Source organism: Sabethes cyaneus, chromosome 3 (assembly GCF_943734655.1).
Source record: "Sabethes cyaneus chromosome 3, idSabCyanKW18_F2, whole genome shotgun sequence".
NCBI lineage: Eukaryota > Metazoa > Arthropoda > Insecta > Diptera > Culicidae > Sabethes > Sabethes cyaneus.
In genome coordinates, this window is record NC_071355.1 from 249,926,797 (window position 1) to 249,950,159 (window position 23,363).

A 23,363-nucleotide genomic window follows, 5' to 3' on the forward strand; every position below is an offset into this window, starting at 1 on the left:
ACTGTTTTCCCTAAATAAATTTTTTGCCCGAATTTAATCGCGAAAACAGTTTCCTTTTTCTTTAATTTCAAGTCCGATGCTTTTAGGCAACGCTTGCAACGTGCCAGACAGACGCCATGATGAGCAATCTGTCGTATGTCGTACGCACCTTTACCGCTACCACCACGCAGTAGGCTAAACTGATTTGTTTACTCACTGTTTAGCGAAAGACTTAGACGCCAATAGTGACGAACCCTCCGTGCCCTATGTTTGCTGAGAAATCAATTGAATGCGAAATTTTCGCAGAATAAATGGTTTTACAAAATGTAAGGTTTCAAACTGTCCTTTCTTCCAGTTTGATTTACAAATTAAAAAGGTTTCTGATGTTTGTAGAAAAAGCAGAAAATAATTTCCACATTTAACGGTATTCAATCTTAGGCATAGAGATAAGGGAATTGTGATAAAATTAATAGCTACAAGAGCACCACTTATTTTTTTATAGATAAGATAATTTACTTCGATTTCATTTCATGTTTGGATCCTAACATTGCCCTCGCGTTCGACATTCGACGTTCACACGTTATGCTTCCGAAAAGGTGTGGGGGAGCGGGGGTCACACCGGAGGACGGGGTGGGCGGGGGTGCATTCTTATGTTCTCAGGACGTCCCGTCGTCCCGTATGCCGCTGCCGGTGTCAGTCGAATGCACTTTGGATGTGCGATCTCCGCCTGTGACAGACGGGGAAGCCAAATGTGTGTTTGTGTAAAACATTCCATTTCTTAACATGTATGACTCTTCAACTAAATTTGAATATTCACACTTGACAAAACCGGAATTTTTTGATCAACAACTTGGCGGTTGAGGATTGTTACGTACGATTGAATATTTGTATAGTTTTTTTTTCTCTAAACGAAGTAGTCCCTATTGCTGCACGTGTTCAAATATGATCATGGATCGTATGATAAATGACTGACTGTTTCTGCGCGTTAATTTAAATATGCCCTGTTTAAGACTTTTATAATTTTTTTGTTTCCATTGCGTCTTTGACATCTATGTACAATCATTTGAATTTGGAGGGGGAAAATTAGTGAAACATTAAATTTATTAAGTACTATTCGCGCATACACGAATAATACCACAACTAAGACGCATATATTTCAATAAATTTCACTGGACTGTCATGTCTTTCCCTGCGGTTTTACTTTCAAATAGTACAATTGTTTTTGTTTTTGTTCGAACTAATGAAACATAATACCAAACTTTGCAGAGAATGAGTCATGTTCGGTTTCACCGGTTGGGACAACCGGCCGTCAGGGATCATGTGGTACCGCGGCGACCAGCAACGTTCAGCTTGCTAAGCACGATCTTGACCTGCCGCGTCAGCAGGTTCTTGTGAGCGGTTAGCGGGATTTCTTCGTCCTTTTTTAGTCGAGCCGAGGCGGATGCGGACGGGGTCGGAATGCTTGGAGCCGACACAACGCTAGCCGGGGGAGGCTGCTCTATTGGTACGGAAACTTCGACGGATTTTTTCGGTTCAACCGCACGGTTCGCATCGCTTCGTAATCGACCGGTCGGCGGCGATGAGACCACCGGATCGGCATGCTCGATTACGTGTACCGTGCGGGTTCGGCGACGCTTAACCGGCGTTGGCGCTTCCGTCAGTTGTACAATACTGTCTTCGGATTGACTTTCTTCGACGGATTTTTCCGATACCATTCGGCGTCTTTGAAACAGCTTCAGTATTTGGGTGTTGTCACTTATTTTGGTAATGCGCCGAATGGTCCTTTCGGAGCCATTAGCGACGGTACTGGGTTGAGTTGAGGAAGATTCTTCTGGTTCGGAAAGTTCCGGACACGATAGTACTTGTGCAGTATTTTCGTTGGTGGGTGGGACAGTAACGGGTTCGACTGGCTTTCGTCTCTTGTTTCTGGGAGGCTCTTCCGTTTCCGGTACGAGTTGGCGTCTGCGATTGCTAGACACGACCGGTGCGATCACAGCTGCGCTCTGCGCTGCAGCCAGGGCACTCAGTTCGCATTCCACTAGAGCAGCTCGTAGAGCATTCAACACCATAAAGCGATCGTTCTGCAGCTGCATAGAGTTCTGATCGATTTGGAACTTTTCCGAGTTTAATCTCATGATTTCACTGTCGATTTGCATTTTGCGGCGCTGGAAATCGCTCATTTTGTTATCAATGTCCTGCATTTGGTTAACTAGGGTCATAACAGGTCCGAAATTGATTGGCTGGGGAGACGCCAGTGCTGCGCTGGGAAGACCAATCCTCGCAAGAACATCCGGCTGGGCTACGGTCGGGGAAGTGACAGAATGAAAACTCTGTGGTTGTTGCTGATGGTGTTGTGGCGATGGTTGTGCATCTACAATTAAGGCTGCGGACGGTGACGTCACAGCCGAACAGGCCATTAGATGACGTTCCACCTGCGGTGGAGACATTGGTGTAACCGTAGCGGTCGGTGCAGAAGAAATTAATGGTGTGGCTGGAATGAGCTTTTTCTCCCCGGGAGATTTCCATGGTCGTGGTGAGGCAGTTCGGTGAATTAGTGAGCTAACAGTAGAACGCAGTGCCGGAATGGGATCAACGTTTTCCGTGATAACTATATCGCGGCGAGTTTTGTGAATTGGAAAGTTCATCGGTACGATTCCGGGAGCCGCCGGTTCTGCGGTAACCACTGGCAATGCTGGCATCAGGCTGGGTTGTACCGAAAGCGTTTCATCTGGTTTGGGCGTTTCCTCGCTACCGTTGGTCTGCGGATTGGAGGACGGAACTTCCTTCGGAACTTCACGGCGTCCTTTTACCAGGTTGGGTCCACGCAGAAGGTTTCGTTTTTTCTTCGGTGGTTTCTTAGTTTCGCTCTGCGAGCAACCGTCGACAACGTCAAGTTCTTTATCTTTCGGCTTTTCTGTCGTTTCGACTGTGAAATCTTTATCTACTGATTCTTTTTCTTTAGAACACTCCCTCGTATCCTTTTCCTTACTATTATCCACTGGTTCTTTATCCTTATCTTTAACTATATCTTTGCTTTCCTTTGCTTCTTTAGTCTTCTTCGGTTCTTTCTCCTTCGGCAGTTCTGAATTGACTTCTTTTTCTTTCTCTACTTGTATAGGTTCCTTTGGAGATTCCTTGGCAATTTCCTTCAATTCCTTTGTATCTTTAAGGGGTTTGTTCGTGTCAACCGATGATCTTGAACTCGATTTGGCCGGCGTTGGTGACTTCTTCCTCTCCCGTTCAGGTTTGACTACGAGTAGCTCCATTTGTGGGGTGCTACCACCCTTCGTCAAGCAATCTTCAACAATCGGAGCGAATTCCTTCTCCTTTTCCTTCGCCTTATCAGTATCTTTTTCTCGTTTGCTCTCCTTTTCCTTCTCCTTCTCTCGTCGGTGTTCTTCTTTTTTCTCCCTTCTTGCCTCACGCTCACTTTCTTTCCGTTCATCCAGTTCCCTGTTCCGGGATTTTTCCCTGTAACGATCACGTTCCTTATCCTTGTCCCGCTTCGAATCACTGATCATTTTGGGATCCACCGACCGGGCCCGGGTCTCTCGAATAGGTTTTGGTTCGCGTTCCGGCTCACTGTTACGCTTGGTGTTACTGACTGGAGCAGTTTCCCTGTTGATTGATAAAAAAAAGTCTTGTTAAGGCTTTATTCTACAAAAGCATTGGTTGAAAAGCAGACATTTTTTGGTTTGTCCAGCAGAGGAACCACTAATCCGGTGCAAAATGATTTAACCTAACTTTTCCTGGTTCTTCCACAACCAACCAACTGTAACAGCGAATCGCTCCTAAGTTGCTTTATGTGTCGAACTCTTTAATTATAAATAAAAAATTTGCACAGTTCCTAGTTTAAACATTCAACAGAAAATGATCAAATCCGTCACTTTTTAAGTGATAATTTCAAGTTTTTGTGCGTTGCACAAAATTTAAACTTTGCAGAAAAACGTGGTTTGCCAATTATCATGGCTTGCTTTGTTTTCTGCAAACCACATTTTCGAACCAAAAAAGGTCTCTTTTTCTAGTAACTTCTATAGACCGTTCAGAAAAAAAAGAATCAGGTCGCACATTCGATTAATATTGGCACTTACCGTGGCTGCTGCTGAACGGGCGGCGGTGTTGGGGTAACGGTCGGCCGTGATACCCGCAGGTCACACTCCAGCATCATACCTCCGATGTCCTCCGGAAGGCTCTTCCTTTTGCGGCTGCGTTTTCGCTTCTTCTTCTTCTCTTTCGGTTCGGAGTCCGGCGACGTTACCATGGGACCGGGTGTTTTCGGTCGGTTAGCAACGGATTTCAACGGCGAAGGAGATGTGGACCGCGAGGACTGTTGCATTTCCTCGGCTAGTAGGGTTAGTCCGGTGCTTTTGCTTGGACTGGCTGCTGCGGAGCTGTTGCCAGTAGGTGCCAACTGGTTGCTGCTGCTGGAATCACGTTTCTTTTGATTTTTTTGTTCCTTATTGCCATCGTCGGCGATGGTTGTTTTATTGGTACTGCTGCTGCCAGCTTGATGTTTACCAGTCTGTTTTAGAGCTGCGAGATTCGGTCCTGGCTTGTATGGTTTATTTGTTACGGGCAGAGGATTGCTGTTTGGGGCGGTGGCTGTACTTGATGAAGATCGCGATGAGGAGTATTTACTGTCTCGTTTTGGTTGCTCGTGCTGTACTAGATTCGGTTTGTAATTTTTTGAACTTTTGGATTTGCGGACTGGCAGCTCGGGTTGCAGAGGTGGCCGAGTTATGTTGACTGTTGTAATCTCAGGGGTTTGTTCCAGCACAATACTGGGTGCAGCCGAGCAAGGTACCTCAGTAATTGTCGGTTGATTAGAAGGCTCTTCTTGCGGGGAAATCGTTTCCAATTTTGGTTCATCAGCAGCGGCAACGAAAGGCGAATCCTCTACTGATGGTTTCGCTGAATTATCGATTTGTTCCGCCAATTCTTGAACTGTTGTCTCAGTTTTCGGGCTTTGTATAACTTCTATAATAGTGGGCGTTTCATCAGGTAAAGATTCTTGTGGGACTGGTTCGGCAGGTATATCTTGAGATTGAAATTCCGGAGGCTCGCTAACGACTGTGTTGCACAAATTTTCCAAGGCAACTGGCAAAACTATTGGGGGGTCGTCGATGATTTCCATAGGGCATGCTGGTTCCACCTCAATCGGTACGGAAACGTTGTCAACTTTTTTATTCAATTCTTCCACCGTGCTAACTCTCAGAAAACAAGTGAATTCCGCACTTGCCGGAGGATCTTCTTTGATACTTTGATCTTTGCTCTCCCCATTGGAACTTCCATTCAAATCCAATGTCTTGTCATATCCACTCTCTTCACTTACGATAGAATCAATCTGATCGTTGGGGAACATTTCCTCGGTTGGCGAGCTTGGTGCCGAGGAACTTCCCGGCAAACCGGCCCCGCTTCCCTTCATGAGCAACATTTCGGCACGCGCGAAAATGTCCTCGGCATCCAGATGCAGCTGACCGTCGTCATCGTTCAGGCGAAGATTTTTATCAAGTACTTCCGCCGCGGAATAGTCTGCATCACTCTGATTAATGGCACAGTCGTCATCTTCAACCGACCCTGCCGGTACCACTACAGGTTGCTCCTCTCCGACACTCAAATCTAGAAGATTAAGATCTAGCACTTTACCGATTTGCTCCAGTAGAGCATCTGGAATTTTATCCGAATCTACGCATTCATCCGGTTCGAGCATTCCGCAGGTAGTTTTCGTTTGTGCTGAATTTTCGCTGAGACTAAAGTTGCGCAATTGCCGACGCACCTCCGCGCGAAGCTTCTGTCGTGCGTGAGTTTTGAGCACGGATTCGTACTTGCTGTCGGGATTGTTAATCATTTGTTTTAGGCTGTACTTGTTCATCGAAGTCAATTGATTAATCAGTTTTCGCGTAACTTGCTCAGCATCAATGGTCGAACGGCGTTCCGGATTCTGAGTGGAGCTCATCGAAGCAGTTGCTTGTGCAGTACTTTCTTGCGCAACGTTTTGCAGCGAACTCGAACAAGACGGTTGCTCTGCGTCGGTTATCATTTTTAAAGCTTCATCTTCTATCAATTTTATCAATTCATTCTCCTGTGGAATCATGTCCAGTTTATTGTCCACTGTCGACGGCTCCTACAAGAAAAACAAAATAAAAATAACGAAAACTTACTGAAACGTTCGACGTTGACACACCTTTACGGACAAATCAATGTCTTTGTTCTCTAGATTGGCACCGTTCGGTGCCTTTGGTGGATCGACATCGGGAAAACCTTGAAATTCTTCACTGGGACTAGTATGGTTATCATTTTTACCTTCGTCAGGGCTAAAACATGAAAACTAACGTTAGAAACATTATTCGCAAATTCAACCGCCAAATTTAATCACTTTATTCCTATTGCCGGCTCACAGTCCTTGCTATCGGGTCCTCCATTGCTGGGAACCGCGTTTGTTTGAGAATCATTCGACACTATTTCCCCTTCCTCGGGATCGCTATCGTGTGCCTTTGCATTCGGCTGCGCTATCTGGGCGTCGTACGTGTTTCCCTTATCCGGTTTCCGGTTCTGATGCCAATTTTTCTGGTGCCTTGAATGTGACATGTACGGACCTTCCATGCCGACATTGCTAGTCCAACTGCTGTTATTGCGATACGGATTGCCCCTTCGGTCGTCATAGTTCCGTCGCTCGTTCCGACCACCGTAACTGCGATAATTCCGGCGGTCTTTGTTGTTATTGTTGTACCGATTATCGGAAGCGTAGCGATTTCCGGACCAGCTGCGCTCCTTATAACCTCCTCCACTCCCACCACTGTCATTGTTGCGAGAACTTCGACTGCCCCACGAAGCGTTGTTATCGCTGTTCCGGTGACTCATAATGGCAAATCGCGGACTTCGCGAGCCTGATCCGCATTTGCGGCGCTCAAATCACCACAATTTTGATATTTCTCGCGGAAATCAAACTTCAGAAAAACAGCAGACTAGCAGAAACTTGACACAAGTGCACAAAATGTTGTCGTCCTGAATGGAGGTAAAAACGCAAAATTCACCGCAACTCCGAAGTGCACTCGAATTACGCGATACGCTTTGTGTTATATGGGTGCCTCTGTACACAATTGTGGCCTACTTTCAAGCCGAAGTCACTTTTTTAATCGTTCTCAGGCGAACATATTTTTTGATCACACACTTTGCGATTTTTCTTCAAGAGTGAAATTCCGTGCTTGAAAGAAACGCACGGTTTCTTCTTCTTTTTCGATGGTCGAGTGTAGTTGTGTGAAGTACGTGACAGATAGCTCAATATTCTTTCCATATCAGGTTGGGTGTCGGTAGGAAACCATCTCACTCGCTCTTCCGCGAAATCGGCATGCTTTCTGCTGTTTGAATGTTTTGTGAACGAGATAGCAACAGAATGTACCAAACTCTCACCTCTGACAATCAAAATCATTGCGACACACTTTGACACCCTTGACACATGGACATGACAGGAACGCATCACGGACACACGGTATGCAGATGGAAAAGGTGGGATCATGAAATATGCAATATGGGCAATATGGCTTATGCCATTATTTTCGATAGCACTTTGGCAAAATGACGTATAATCGCGCTATTTAGGGTATTTAGTCGATCGGAAATTATAGTTTATGGGATTTATGCAAGGATCTATGATGGTTCAAGCACGAATCATTGATTTCTGAGATTTATACCCCCGCTGAAATAACCATTTTTAATCGGAATACAGCAAAGTTTCGTTAATTGGTGGTTCGTTAATTGGGCGGTTCGTTAATTGGGTGTTCGCTAATTGGGCTATGTGACAACTTGAATGTCAAAATTGTATGGAATTTTCGAGTTTAGAAATTTCTAACAACTGTCAGTCGACCCAATTAGCGAATCAGCTAGAGTGCAGTCGTGGCCCAATTAACGAATTCAGGCTGTATTAGCCCATGTTCTAAGTCCACGTAAACAAACCACTGATAGACGTCAAAGAAGTGAGGTTATGCTCGCCCGTGCAAAACCTTATACGTTTCCTTTTGCTTAGCAGCTTTGGCATTATGGTTTATTTATATGCAACCGACCTCTCTTCAACATGCAACGCAACCTCGCGGTTGTCCGTTGGCCGGGTACTGGCGAACACAAGACATAATCCGGGCGGCAAGTCGTGCTCTACTCTGGCATACGAGGTGAAAATGCTACTCGAGAAAGAGGAGTTGAATTCCTTCTGACTCCAGGGGCACATGCGGCCCTGATGAAGGGGGAACCGATAAATGAGCGAATAATCGTTGCCAGATTTAGAACACGGGTTAAAAACCTTGCGGCAATCCAGTGCTATGCGCCAACAGATGCTGCCGATCTGCAGGAGAAAGAAAGTTTCTACAGCCAGCTGAACAGCATGGTTGAGAAAATCCCGAAGGGGGACATCCAAATCCACTTGGGCGACTTCAACGTGAAGACTGGCTCAAACAACGTGAACGCGTCATTGGACATTGGACGCCATGGCCTAGGAGAGACGAGCGAAAACGGGGAGCTGTTTTCTGTGGTAATTGGTGGATCGCTATTTCCCCATAAAGTCCGCCACTTTTCCGGTGGATCGGATGCAGGGCATATTGGTCAAAAATCCTGAAAAAGGAGACCTAACTGAATACGGTAACTGGCGTGGCATCACGTTGCTCTGTACCTGTATTACTCTCAAAGTACTCTGTAAGGTACCGTGTTTCCAGTACTACACATTTGCATGATCCGACATCGGTCCTTACTGAACGACACGTTGATGACGACACTCCAACTGCTGAACTGACATTCCACCAGAACGACCGTGACCTCAGACATCCGCATGTCTCCTCGCCCGACGTGATACTGGGACGCACTGCAGATGGAATTACGGACGCCCCGACCCCCCCGCCGCAGTCGAGCCTTTCCAGGCAGCGACCAGCAGCCATCCCGGTCCTGCTGGCGGGTGCAGGGAACGGGGCTTCCAAAATCGCCTTCCAAGCAAGTGTGAAATCGCTGATCCCAGCCCCACTGTTAATCCGTGCTTCGCTTCTAGTTCATCGCCATCGGGCCTCTCAAAACTCCATCCCGTTCACGTCTATTACCAGAACGTTGGTGGTATGAACACGAGTGTTCCTGACTACCTGCTAGCATGCGCCGACAGTCCGTATGAGATCATTGTGCTGACCGAAACCTGGCTTGACAACCGTACGTGCTCTCAGTAGATGTTTGGGCCGAACTACGAAGTCTTTCGCTGTGATCGAAGTGTACTCACCAGCCGCAAAGCTACGGGAGGCGGAGTCTTGATTGCGGTCCACCGCCACTTGCAGACCTTCGTCATCGAAAACGTCGAGTGGTTGCCAGTTGAGCAAGTATAGGTAAATATTAAACTTTCAGACCGTAGACTGTTGTGTGCTATCTACGTACCTCCTGACCGCATCCGAGACCCGGTTATTCTGAATGCACATATTGATTCAGTTAACCAAATAGCATTGTTACGATACCGCATATATGGCAACACTGCAAACATATCGTGCAGGTTGTTTACATTGTGATCGAATGTTTACAGTGAAAAAGATAGAGCCTATAGGTAAATTCGCCATTGTATAAAGTGATCTAAATTGTGTTTTAACCGCTAAATTTCAATTAATCGAAGCAAAATTACCGCTAAAGTGCGAAATATCAGCAGAACTGCGAAACAGCTCCTGCTAAGTGCTAGAAAAAGTTAGATCAGAGTGGTAAGAAATAAAGTACCTAGTGAATTAGTGCTAACCTGTAAACAACAAGATGTAAACAAGATATATATTTACTTACCTGCAGATACAGCAACCGTTGAAACTTACGTGGAATACTTACCTGTAAATAATACTTACCGTAACCAGCAGTGACCTTGTAGTAAGTAGCTTGAAACAAATCAAAAATATATACTTACCAGATCGAATCTCTGCATTCGCAGCCGCGGAAATTACTAGTAGGGTAGCTCACCCTAAGTTGACCTTAGGCACAAAACGTATTGCCAAACCATAAATTATAGCAAGCGTAGGATAGGAAGAAAGTGTTAGCGGAAAACGTAAAACCACTTCTTGTAAGTTAAATGTATATATTTTGAAAATTAGTTTTAATTTAAATATATTGCAGTTTGAGCATTACCGAAAAATAATCGGTTGCTACAAAAACTGGTTCATATCCGAACAAGCATCGATGGCGTCTGCGTCGGATGACATTATTATTCTGGGCGATTTCAATCTACCAAGCATTGAGTGACGTGATACGCTGACATGGGTTCGTCAACTTTATCGCCTATCAATATTGAATTGCTCGATTGCTATACCCAGGTAACCAATAAGCATTTCCAATGCAATTTAAGAGCAAGCCAATAAGCATTTAAGTTGCCTTAAATGCTAATTAAATGCTATTTTGGCAAAATATGCGGCTACTTTACTGCTAGCCCTCTTATAGTGCTGACAATGCTTATTTGCAGCTAGTTACCAACAAGAAGAATTTAAATAGAATTGTGGATACTAATTTACAACAGTTATGCTGTCAAAAAGCTGATAAACAACAACCTGCAGTATAAAACGCCAGGGATGCTAATAAACGATTGATTTACTACTTATTTTAATGCTTATTGGTTACCTGGGTAGTACTGAAACCGTTCTACAAGTAAACGATATACACAACGAAAATGGGCACTGTCGTAACAGAAATTATTGCTTTTATTTTCACCAGCAAAAACCATGCGATTCTTCCAAGTTTAGCTAACAGACTGATTTACGAATTTCAATCCTCGCTTTTTCAACTCTCGGTTTCTGCTTCTATCTGAAAGCCGAATATCTTCTCCCTCTCACCAAAGCGTTCGGTTGTTGTTGCTTACGTTCAGAAACGAATCGATTTTTTCCCGATCGGCAGTGTGCTCCCGTCTTCTTTTTTTTGCGACAATAAACTCGGCTACGAGCAAGCTGTTCTACAATAGCGATATATCCCACATATTCTCCCGTGATTGCTCTAGTCAACGGTAAGTTAACGTCAATGCCGAACTCTTGAAATTTATTCCCACATATACAAGTGTTCTTCTTTTCTTTTATGCCATTTTCTCTCTCCAGAACTAAGAAAGTAATTATGTTTCGAGTGTGTGTGTGTATGTTTCTTGTAATTTCATATTTTTCCATTACGTCACACATATCTACTACAATATCCTTCGCCCCTACTCCTTGTTCTGAATTTATTTATTACTATTTCATAAAATTGGTTTATCTTGATTTTATTTTAATTTTTTTTTTTAATTTTGTAGTTTCATTTATCTTTTTTTTTTTTTATTTTTTTTTTTCAACATCAAAAGTATTTAAATATATGCAACTGCTCGACAAATATCATAAAACTTATTTAAACAAAACTTTTTTGCTGTTTTTGTTTAGTTCGTTATTTTCGCATTAGCTAAAAATCTTTGACTTATGTGATTTATATCGCATAGTTGCATGGTCTTATAGTGACTCAAACCATTAAAATCATACAATGTCCAATCACTGTTATCATATTTCGGAGTCCTATTGCTCCTTCAACACATTCGGAGTCCAATTGCTCCGTATCGACTTACAATTCAACTGTCACACAGTGTCCAATTGCACTGTTATCATTTCACTCATTCGGAATCCAATTGCTCCGTATAGACCCACAGTGTCCAACTGCACTGTTACCGCATCTCGGAGTCCTATCGCTCCTTCAACTCATTCGGAGTCCAATTGCTCCGTATCGGCCCACAGTGTCCAATTGCACTGTTACCACATATCGGAGTCCTATCGCTCCTTCAACTCATTCGGAGTCCAATTGCTCCGTACAGATTTACAATTCAACAATTACACAGTGTCCAATTGCACTGTAATCTTTTAACTCATTTGGAGTACAAATGCTCTGTATCGACCCACAGTGTCCAATTGCACTGTTATCATATTTCGGAGTCCTATTGCTCCTTCGACACATTCGGAGTCCTATTGCTCCTTCAACACATTTGGAGTCCAATTGCTCCGTATCGGCCCACAGTGTCCAACTGCACTGTTACCGCATCTCGGAGTCCTATCGCTCCTTCAACTCATTCGGAGTCCAATTGCTCCGTACAGATTTACAATTCAACAATTACACAATGTCTAATTGCACTGTTATCATTTAACTCATTCGGAGTCCAATTGCTCCGTATCGACCCACAGTGTCCAATTGCACTGCTATCATATTTCGGAGTCCTATTGCTCCTTCAACACATTCGGAGTCCAATTGCTCCGTATCGACCCACAGTGTCCAACTGCACTGTTACCACATATCGGAGTCCTATCGCTCCTTCAACTCATTCGGAATCCAATTGTTCCGTACAGACTTACAATTCAACTGTCACACAGTGTCCAATTGCACTGTTATCATTTCACTCATTCGGAATCCAATTGCTCCGTATCGACCCACAGTGTCCAACTGCACTGTTACCGCATCTCGGAGTCCTATCGCTCCTTCAACTCATTCGGAGTCCAATTGCTCCGTACAGACTTACAGTTCAACAATCACACAGTGTCCAATTGCACTGTTATCATTTAACTCATTCGGAGTCCAATTGCTCCGTATCGACCCACAGTGTCCAACTGCACTGTTACCGCATCTCGGAGTCCTATCGCTCCTTCAGCTCATCCGGAGTCCAATTGCTCCGTATCGGCCCACAGTGTCCAATTGCACTGTTACCACATATCGGAGTCCTACCGCTCCTTCAACTCATTCGGAGTCCAATTGCTCCGTACAGACTTACAATTCAACTGTCACACAGTGTCCAATTCCACTGTAATCATTTAACTCATTTGGAGTACAAATGCTCCGTAACGACCCACAGTGTCCAATTGCACTGTTATCACATCTCAGAGTTCTATCGCTTTTTCTACCCATTCGGAACGTAATTGCACCGTATCATTATTGGCCAAAACTATTCAGCGTATCGTTTTTTTTATAATCATTATCGGTTTCACCATCATAAAATTGCTAAATAATCATCAAAGTTCCAAATCATCATTGAAGTAACAAACATTATCATTAAATAACTTAATCATATCAGCAATCAAGTCATCAATTAACATAAACCTTCTTCAACCTTCAACCCATCATCAACAAGATATAAAATCATCATCATGTTATTAAATTATCGTCAAGTTCCTAGCATGATCACCACCAATATGTTACTATCCTATTTTGAATCTGGCTCTTACCTTTTTGTCAAAGTCAACTCATTAACAGAAATCTCCCACTATTGCTTATTAAATGGTTATTAACAAGTTACCAAATCATTGTCATCAATTTACAGAATCAACGTCCTCAAGTTATCAACTCATCGACATCGAATAGCTAAATCATCATCCTAATCCATTAACATCAAATTACTAAATTATCAACAAATTACTGAATCATCATCCTCAAGTTACCAAATCAAAATCATCAAATTACGAAATGAGTTACTACATTATCACCATTAAGTTTCCAAATCATCATCAAATTATTGAATTATCGTCATCAAGATACTAAATCATCATAAAGCTGCCAACTCATCATCATCAAGTAACTAAACCGTTATTATTATCAATTCAAGTTACGTAAACCATCATCAAGACACTAGAACATAATTCTCAAAATATTCAATCAACATCATAATCAAGTTACTAAAACAGTCATCAAGATACATAAACCGTTATCAAGTTACCAAATCTGTATCATCAAATTACTAAATCATAGTCATCAAGCTGCTAAACCTTCATTGATCATCAAATTACTAAATCGTCAAGTTATAAAATCATAAGTAAGTTACTAAATCATCATACTGTAACTGATTCATCATCAATCAAGTCATCAAGTTACATAAAACATCCGAAATGTTGCTAAATCATCATGTTACTAACCTTTTTTCCAACATGGCTTTTACCTTTGTTTGTCGCATTGATTCATTAAAAGAAATCTTTCCCGTCATTCTTTAATTGAGCTTACCAATATTTATCTATCATCTCTCCAACTCGTCTCCCATCTATTAAGCAATTCTGCCAGCAGAATCTTGCTTCACTATTGTTCGGACTACTCCCTTTTAGCAATAAACTTTTTCACAGCAACGTTTTCGTTACCAACGGCTTGAAACTATTTATTAATTTGCATTAGTTTTATATCTTTAAATTCATTTTAATTTACTTACATTTATAGTTTTATGCTAATTTTTTTTATCTTCTCTTTTCAGGTTATCTTCGCGGGTTCGACAAAATCTAATAACGTATTTAGTAAATGAATGGTTTCACGAAGTAAAACTATTTTCCTCACCTGGTGTAGCTATAATTATCCGAAAAATTCTTTCCAGCTATCCACCAAAACGGCACTTCTATTTTCAACTATATAATTTCTTCTATTCAATTTATTCACTCTCCTTTGAAAATCTTCTCTTTAGCTTCTTTACAAATCTTTATATCTTTACAAATCTTTCCTAACTAAATCTTTCTTCTTTCTGCTTTTATTTGTTTACTTTTCGGTTTTGACATCTATGCTGTGACACTGTTCACACTGCTGCAGCGGTATGTTGGTCGAGGTGCCTGTCATCGCCACTTAGCGGTGCGCACATAGCCCCTCCTCGTAATTCTGGTGAAGTCTCCACTGCTGCGCCGGATTTACAATCTTGTATCTCTAGCACCGCAAGTTTAGTGACTGGTCTTCTGAACTCGCCTCTCGAAGTTTGTACCAATGCCTGCCTGATTCTGCCGTCCGCTCCTCGATAAACTTTGGATACCACACCACGGATCCAGCTGCGTCGTCTATTATCATCGGCGATGTACAGTGGACCCCCGTTCGTTTGAACGATTCCTCATGCAAACTAACGGGGTTAGTTTTTAATTTGAACAACTGGTAACCCTAAATATGCTGGAACTTGTGTGAACTGGCTGCCCTGCTCTTTGTTATTGTTTTGGTGGTTTGATTCAGTTGGCAGTTGCAAGCAGCGAATATTTCATTCTCCGATCGGATTTCTACCATAATCGTTGGGAAAACGCAATGTGAAACAGTTTAAACACGGTAGATCAGCACAAACAAATCGTGTTTATGTGCATTGTCTGCATAAGCAAATGTTGTCATATTGAGAATGACGTTTGAACCATTTTTAATTTGCACGTCGTGCAAACCAACGGGGTTCAAATTAAAAAGTGTTCAGATTAAAAACGGTCAAACGAACGGGGGTCCACGGTACACTAAATTACCACATGTCAATGACGGAGTCTCTGTAAGCCACTTGGTCCTCCGGTTAATCGAAGGTAAGTACTCAGCCACCCAGCGAGTCCACAATCGGTCTGCTAGTAGCTGCGACTGCTTGTAACGATCTCTGAGAGCTTCAGCCTCGTTAGTTGGTTGAATGTAGTCTTCTGGATTCACTGTTCCGACGCCCCGTACGAAATGATTAGGTGTCAATGCCGCTTCTGATCCCGGTTCAACGGCGACGTACGTCAGAGGACGTGAATTGATCAGATCTTCAGCTTCTGCCAGTACTGTCAGAAGTACTTCATCCGTCATCGATCGCCCATCATCAAACACGGTCAACGCTGCCTTCACCGAACGCACTAATCTTTCCCACACTCCCCCCATGTGGGGTGCGCTAGGCGGGTTAAAGTTCCAGCGTGTTCTGGAGTCGGTAAAGGTGTCTTCGCACTCGTTTTCGATCCGCTTCACAATCTCTTTGCTAGCTGCTTGAAAGTTTGTGCCGTTGTCTGAGTAGAACTCCAAAGGCTTTCCTCGACGGCACACAAAACGTCGTATGGCCATCAAACACGCTTGCGTTGTTAAGCTATGAGCAACCTCAAGGTGTATGGCTCTCGTAGTCATGCAGGTAAACAAGCAGATGTACCTCTTTTCTGACCGGCGATTCACGCTTACTGTAACTGGCCCACAAAAGTCCACTCCGGTAAAGCAGAATGGCGCCAGGTTTGGCGTAACACGCGAGTGAGGAAGTGGGGCCATTCTGGGGTTTCTAGGGTTACATTTCTTTACCCTGCACCATATGCAGGCTTTCGCTATTCGCTTCATCTCTGCTCGCAAGTTTTGAATATAAAAACGTTGTCGAACTTCGTTTACTGCTGTCTCCGTGTTGCTATGGCCCACTTGCTGATGATAGAACTGCAGAAGCTTGTCGGTTATGGGATGTCGTTTCGGAAGTATAATCGGAAACCGAAGCTCGAAAGGAACCGATAAACCTTGCGCGGTTCTTCCTTCCATCCTCAACACGTCTTGCTCGTCGATGAATGGAGATAGGCTGTAGAGTTCACTGCTCTTCTCCAACCGATACTGTTTCGGAAGCTCTCGGTCTCGATTCTTTTTCAGGGTTTTTATTTCTTCTGCAAATCTATTTGATTGTGCCCACCTCCACAGGCACGCCTCCGCTTTCTGGTATTCCATTCGTTTCAGAGGAACTACAACTGATGGAATGTTGCGTTTTAGACATCTTTTTATTTCTGTCCGAGCTGGAACCGCTTCGATTGGTAGGCCTTCCCGCTTTCTTCTACAATTTGAAGCGAACCTGAAGACGCATGCTACTGATCGGACGAGTATTCTCCACATCGAAATCCTCTCTATCATGTTTAGTTCTTCCACCAATGAAACGTCATGAAACAGATGGACCGCGCGTAACTCTTCAGAAACGTTCGGTACGATAACGCTCTGCTTAGGCCACTGGTTTCTTGCTTCGTACAGGAACGTTGGCGCGCGATACCACGCCTCGCTTGGACCAAATTTGAGTCCTTTTTCCCACTTCGTCAGCTTGTCGGCTACATTCCACCTGCTCGGTACCCAATTCCACTCTTCAATATTTGAGAGGCTAAGTACTTCCCCGATACGAAAGGCTACATACTGTTTGTATTTGCGATGATCTGAGTATATCCACGACAGCACGGTTTTTGAATCAGTCCAGATGAATCGGCTTTTGATTTCGAACGAAAGCATGTCCACAACGGTTTTCGCCAGTCTAACACCAACCACAGCCGCTTGCAGCTCTAAGCGAGGAATTGATAGATGTTTGAGTGGTGCCACTTTCGATCGCGCCATCACCAGCGAACACAATGGACCATCAGCTGTTTCGATTCGGAGATACGCCGCAGCACCGTACGCGCTCTCACTTGCATCGACGAACACGTGTAACTGCAGGCTGTTCTCGTTCAAAGATCGTCCACCGTTGAAATAGTATCGTGGAATTCGAACTTTTTCTATTTCTGGAAGCTGCTCAATCCAGCGGTTCCCTTTTTCGGTACATTCATCATCTATTTTTTGATCCCAGTCACATCCGCTCCGCCAGAGATCCTGGATTAGTATTTTTCCATGGATCGTGAAAAACGAGAGTAACCCCAAAGGATCGAAGAAGCTCATAACGCAACTCATGACGACTCTTTTCGTAGGTCGCAACCCACCAGACAAATACGGTTCTAGGTCGTCTCGCAACTTAGTTGAAAACAGGAACTCATCGCTGCCAGGATTCCACGCTATTCCTAGAACTCGTTCATGGCCCGACTCTTTGTCATTAAAATGTACGAACTGGTTTTCGTTGCGCTCGCCTAGGGCATGCAGAAATTCTTCGGAGTTGGAGACCCAGTTGCGTAGCAGGAATCCTGCCTTTGAATGCACATACCGAACCTCTTTCGCCCGTTTCACTGCTTCTTCAACTGTTTCCGCACTATCAAAATAGTCGTCCACGTAATGGTTCTCCACAATCGCCTTTGCCGCCTCTGGAAACTGTTTAGCGAACTGTTTCGCATTTAAGTTTTTCACGTACTGCGCAGAGCAAGGCGAACTTGTGGAGCCAAACGTTGCTACGTCCATCACGTAGACTTCTGGTTTCATCGAAGTGTCCGTTCGGAATAGAAATCTCTGCGCCTGCTTATCTTGCTCACGGATTCTCAATTGATGGTACATTTCTTTAATGTCAGCTCCGAATCCCACCCGACGTTCACGAAATCTGCATATTACCGCGGGAAGAGCAGTGAGCATGTCCGGGCCTTTTAAAAGCTTTGAATTTAATGACACTCCTTTGACTTCGGCTCTGGCGTCCCATACCAGACGAAGCTTTTGTTTTTTTGGGTGGGAAACTATATTCAGCGGTACGTACCATATCCTGCTTGGATCTGACTCGCTTAGCTCGGATTCTGTAGCTTTATGAGCATATCCCTTGTCGAGGTACTCAGCGACCATTTGCCGAACTTTGTCGTATAATGCGCCGTCCTTTTTAAGTCTGTTTTCCAAGCATTGCAGACGTTTCGAGGCCATAAAATAGCTGTCCGGAAACTGTGGTTCTTCATCTCTCCACAATAAGCCAGTCTCGAACCGATCACCTATTCTCACTGTAGTTTTCTCTAGAAGCTGCTTTGCTCTTTTGTCTTCTTTTGATTCAGGAAGTAGAGCTACGGATATTGTGGACTCCTCCAACGCAAATTGACTCTTCAGTAGATCGCGCAACTCCTGGTTAGTCACATTACTGCACATATGATGACACACAATCCCTGCATCTGTGCTGCTTACATTCGTCGGTCCGTAGATGGCCCAGCCAAGTTTCGATCTGACAGCTATTGGCTCTCCCGGTTTACCAACCCGCGACTCAAGCGGTGCGTACAGGTGTATATCATTTAAACCGATCAAAATCTGCGGAGCGACTTGCTGGGCATCTTGTATAGGAAGCCCCTGAAGATGGCAGTACTGCTTGGCTATTTGCGACATAGCATGTGAATGCTGCGGAAGTTTTAGATCTTCTACCGTATGCGCACCTTTGATCCGAAAACGCTGGTTTGAGCCCTGCGCCGAAATAAACAGGTCCACTCTGCGGGATTCTTTCTCCAGTCGAGACACACCAGCAGTCCATGTTACCCGAAGCGGTTGGATTGTTCCTTTTATACTAAGAACGTTTGCGAGCGATTTCTCTAACAGCGTGTAAGATGACCCTTCGTCCAAGAATGCGGTCGTGTTTATAGCGTTATTCTCCCAGTACAGTGTGACGGGCATTATGCGGAAGATTACGGACTGCTTCGGCTGGATAGAATGGATATTACAGTTCGAATGTGTGGCTGGGCTCCCGGGATGAAGTAACGAATTATGATGTTCATTACATGCGCCGACGTTACATCGAAAGTTGAGCTTACAGCGGGTCGATCCATGCTCATTCAAGCATACTGGACACATATTCCATTTTCTAACGGCTTCCCATTTCTCCTCCACGCGAAGCTTACGAAATTTCTCACAATTGCGAATCCGGTGGTCAACCCGGTTGCAAATTCGACAAGGTGTTCTCTGCTTTGCTGATGAACTATAGTTTTTGCTTTCCGTTACATCATGAGCATGCAGGAATCCTTCGTGCTCTCTACCTGTCCTTTTTCCTCTTCTAGGTTCACTTTCAACTGACGGAGGCGCCTGTCCGTACAGCGTAATCTCACTCGCATCTTCAACGATAGCTGACAAAAAATTGGCTAGCGTCCGCAGGGTTACAACTTGGCTTTTCCTCCGGTACCGCACCCATTCCAATTGAGTTCCAGCTGGTAACTTTTCAGTCAGTTCTTGTATTAGCATCGGGTTGACTAAATGGGTAGTTAGTCCCGTAGCTTCCAGGTGATCGGCGAGTTGTTGGACCACCATGCCGAAACTGATGAAACTTGCTAATCGATCCGCTTTCGGCGGCGCTGTTTTCCGAACCTTTGACAACAGCATATTGAGCAATTGCTCTGGACGACCGTAAAGCATACGAAGAGTTTTGATTATTTCCGGAACAGCCGTGGGCAAGAGGAGTCTGCTTCTAACCGCTTCCAGTGCTTGTCCCTTCAAAGACTCTTGCAAGCGTGCCAAATTCTCTACATTTGAGAAGCCGCATGCTTCTGTCGACGTCTCGTAGCTGCTTATGAACATGGGCCACTCCTCAAGCTTCCCGGTAAATATCGGCAGTCTTCTAGACAAGAACTGTCGAGCTGAAAGCTGCGCTTTCGTTGGCCCTTGGCTTTGTCGCTGCCTGCTCGAGCAACTTTCACTTTCCACACTTTCTGCGGAGCTCTTCGAACTATCTAATTCCTCTGCGTCATTGTCACTAGCCTCTGCGTCAGCAACCTTTTCTTCGACGTCGTCGCCACTTTCCGACTCCGCACCATCGGAATCTTGTTGCCCTCTACTCTGCTTTTTCTTTTGCTTGCGAACTTCTGGATGTCCAAATGGCGTACCCTTGCCGCCCCACGAACGCTCGTCGCGGTTCATTTCCACAGTATCTAACGAACGCGATGGACCCTCTACCGGATCTCCAGCTTTTTTCGGCGTCGAAAATTTTCGATAGGCTCCGTCAATATCGCCATTATTTGCGACTACCAGATCCGCTTTCCCAGGCTTTTCCTTCCTTGACTTTTTCAGTACCGGCTTTTTCCCTGGATTCGCGTTTTCTGCCATTACTTCCTTCTTCTTCTTATTCTTTGAGCCTTTTTCTTCACCTTCTGCATCACCGCCTGTTCTTGTATGCTGTCCACCTTCCACTTCATCTGTATTATGCTTCAGTTTCAGTAGCTTCAGCTTTTCCTGTGTTTCCAAACGCATTTGATCGAGTTTCATTTGATGGGCCTTTTCTTCCTCAATTATCTTTTCCATCCGCCCCTTTTCGAACTCCAATTCCATTTCCCGTTTTTCTTTTTCTAGCTTCTGGCGAGCCGCGAACATCTCCTGCTGCAACTCTAATCGCTTTCGGTGCAAAATTCGCTCCTTTTCTAGTTCCCGTTTTTGCTTCTTCCGCTCATCTTCGAGTCGCGTCAACTCCTCTTGCAGATCAAACGAATCAGCACCACCGGAAGCATCTTTCGTACAGCCACTGCAACACCAAGAAACATCTTTCACCTCTTCCGTGACACCAACACAGCCGAAATGGAACCATCTCTGACAGTGGTCACAAAACACCATATCAGCTTCCGCATCATCCGGACGATTGCAAGCCGCGCAATTGTAACCCGACTTTTCAGCGATTTCAGGGTTATGTCGAGGCATTATAAATTTTCAAGATTGTTCGGACTACTCCCTTTTAGCAATAAACTTTTTCACAGCAACGTTTTCGTTACCAACGGCTTGAAACTATTTATTAATTTGCATTAGTTTTATATCTTTAAATTCATTTTAATTTACTTACATTTATAGTTTTATGCTAATTTTTTTTATCTTCTCTTTTCAGGTTATCTTCGCGGGTTCGACAAAATCTAATAACGTATTTAGTAAATGAATGGTTTCACGAAGTAAAACTATTTTCCTCACCTGGTGTAGCTATAATTATCCGAAAAATTCTTTCCAGCTATCCACCAAAACGGCACTTCTATTTTCAACTATATAATTTCTTCTATTCAATTTATTCACTCTCCTTTGAAAATCTTCTCTTTAGCTTCTTTACAAATCTTTATATCTTTACAAATCTTTCCTAACTAAATCTTTCTTCTTTCTGCTTTTATTTGTTTACTTTTCGGTTTTGACATCTATGCTGTGACACTGTTCACACTGCTGCAGCGGTATGTTGGTCGAGGTGCCTGTCATCGCCACTTAGCGGTGCGCACAACTATCTTCAACTGAGTGCAAGTGCCCATCCTTCATAGAGCGCACTCGTTAAATCAAAATTCACACTTTTTTCCCGAAAATTCCACTCAAAATTAACTTGCAATAACACAATTTATCAACAAAATTCGCAAAACACATGGTAGCGCATCCACCATCTATGGACTAGTTCTTTTTCTTTGTTTCTTCAACTTTCAGACAACGTATCTAAACTTCGGCAGAAGCTAAATCTCTTTTTTTTTTACACATTTCTGAGCATAATAAAACACATAGGTACGATTTCATCACTTTGCATAATGCGACGCCTTGCTTCCAGCTCTATCATATTAATGTTATCAAACCACTTCGTTTCCTTGAAAACGTCTAGAAACTTATTCACCGGCCCGTCGGGAGCGTTTACTGCGCCATGTCGTAACAGAAATTATTGCTTTTATTTTCACCAGCAAAAACCATGCGATTCTTCCAAGTTTAGCTAACAGACTGATTTACGAATTTCAATCCTCGCTTTTTCAACTCTCGGTTTCTGCTTCTATCTGAAAGCCGAATATCTTCTCCCTCTCACCAAAGCGTTCGGTTGTTGTTGCTTACGTTCAGAAACGAATCGATTTTTTCCCGATCGGCAGTGTGCTCCCGTCTTCTTTTTTTTGCGACAATAAACTCGGCTACGAGCAAGCTGTTCTACAATAGCGATATATCCCACATATTCTCCCGTGATTGCTCTAGTCAACGGTAAGTTAACGTCAATGCCGAACTCTTGAAATTTATTCCCACATATACAAGTGTTCTTCTTTTCTTTTATGCCATTTTCTCTCTCCAGAACTAAGAAAGTAATTATGTTTCGAGTGTGTGTGTGTATGTTTCTTGTAATTTCATATTTTTCCATTACATCACACATATCTACTACAGGCACCTCCTCGATCTATGCTTTGCCAGTGTTCGCAGTCGGGCCCCGGAAGTGACGATGGCGCTTACCCCGCTTGTCAAGCATGTTCTGCATCATCCAGCTCTGCTAATTACTACCAGCCAACAAATTTTCCGTGACGTAAATATTGCGCCTCCAGCCGTCTTCTACGACTACGCCCATGCTGATTTTGGGGATATTCTAAATGTTTTAAGCAGCATCAACTGGAGCACAGTTTTAGATAATGACGATATAAAGACTGCTGACACAACCTTCTATAACTATGTTTTCGATCGTCATGTTCCCAAAAGAACTACTCCCGCTCAGTACCAGATACCCTAGCTAAACATTATGTTGCGACGTCTCAAATCCGAAAGGAAAGCTGCTCTAAAGAAATTTTCGAGCTACAGGACCTTACCCCTCCGCAACCACTACTGGTCGATTAATACAAGATACAAACGCCTGAGTCGTTCCTGCTTTCGAAGTTACCTGAGTAATGTCGAGCGAAGATTGAAGCGTAACTCTAAATCTTTTTGGAAATATGTCAACAAGCAACGGAAAGATGACGGTCTACCCTCGGTTATGCTCCTGGGTGATAAAACGGCGAGCAAGACGATTGCAGTTTGACGATTGCAGAGATATCCACAGCGACAGAGTGTGTTTCTTTCCTGGGTCATTCATTGAACAACCTCACCATCGATGAAGTGATGATTACATCGGCCGCCGAGAGATCCGTTGGACCGGACGGTATACCACCTGTGTTCCTGAAAAAAATGCATCCACGCAATCGCTGCTCCAATAAGCCATCTTTTCAGCTTATCCGTTAACTCAGGTGTCTTTCCCTCAGCATGGAAATCGGCTTACATGTTCCCTGTGCATAAAAAGGGAAATAGGAAAAACGTAGATAAATATCGAGGAATCTCTGCTCTAAACT

General features: G+C 43.9%; 2 protein-coding genes across 2 annotated transcripts; both read right to left on the reverse strand.

Moving 5' to 3' along the window:
* Positions 1 to 500: 500 nt before the first annotated feature.
* Positions 501 to 7,148, reverse strand: LOC128739846 (titin-like). The gene is made up of 4 exons (XM_053835346.1): positions 6,356 to 7,148; positions 6,164 to 6,293; positions 4,071 to 6,103; positions 501 to 3,597 (listed from the first exon to the last, which is right to left on the reverse strand). Exons 1-4 carry the CDS (start codon positions 6,838 to 6,840, stop codon positions 1,296 to 1,298), a joined length of 4,950 nt encoding a protein of 1,649 aa, XP_053691321.1. The 5' UTR covers positions 6,841 to 7,148; the 3' UTR covers positions 501 to 1,295.
* Positions 7,149 to 16,013: 8,865 nt separating this feature from the next.
* On the reverse strand, positions 16,014 to 20,976 carry LOC128741066 (uncharacterized). Its single transcript, XM_053836643.1, has 2 exons — positions 16,093 to 20,976; positions 16,014 to 16,019 (listed from the first exon to the last, which is right to left on the reverse strand). Exons 1-2 carry the CDS (start codon positions 20,974 to 20,976, stop codon positions 16,014 to 16,016), a joined length of 4,890 nt encoding a protein of 1,629 aa, XP_053692618.1.
* Positions 20,977 to 23,363: the final 2,387 nt, after the last annotated feature.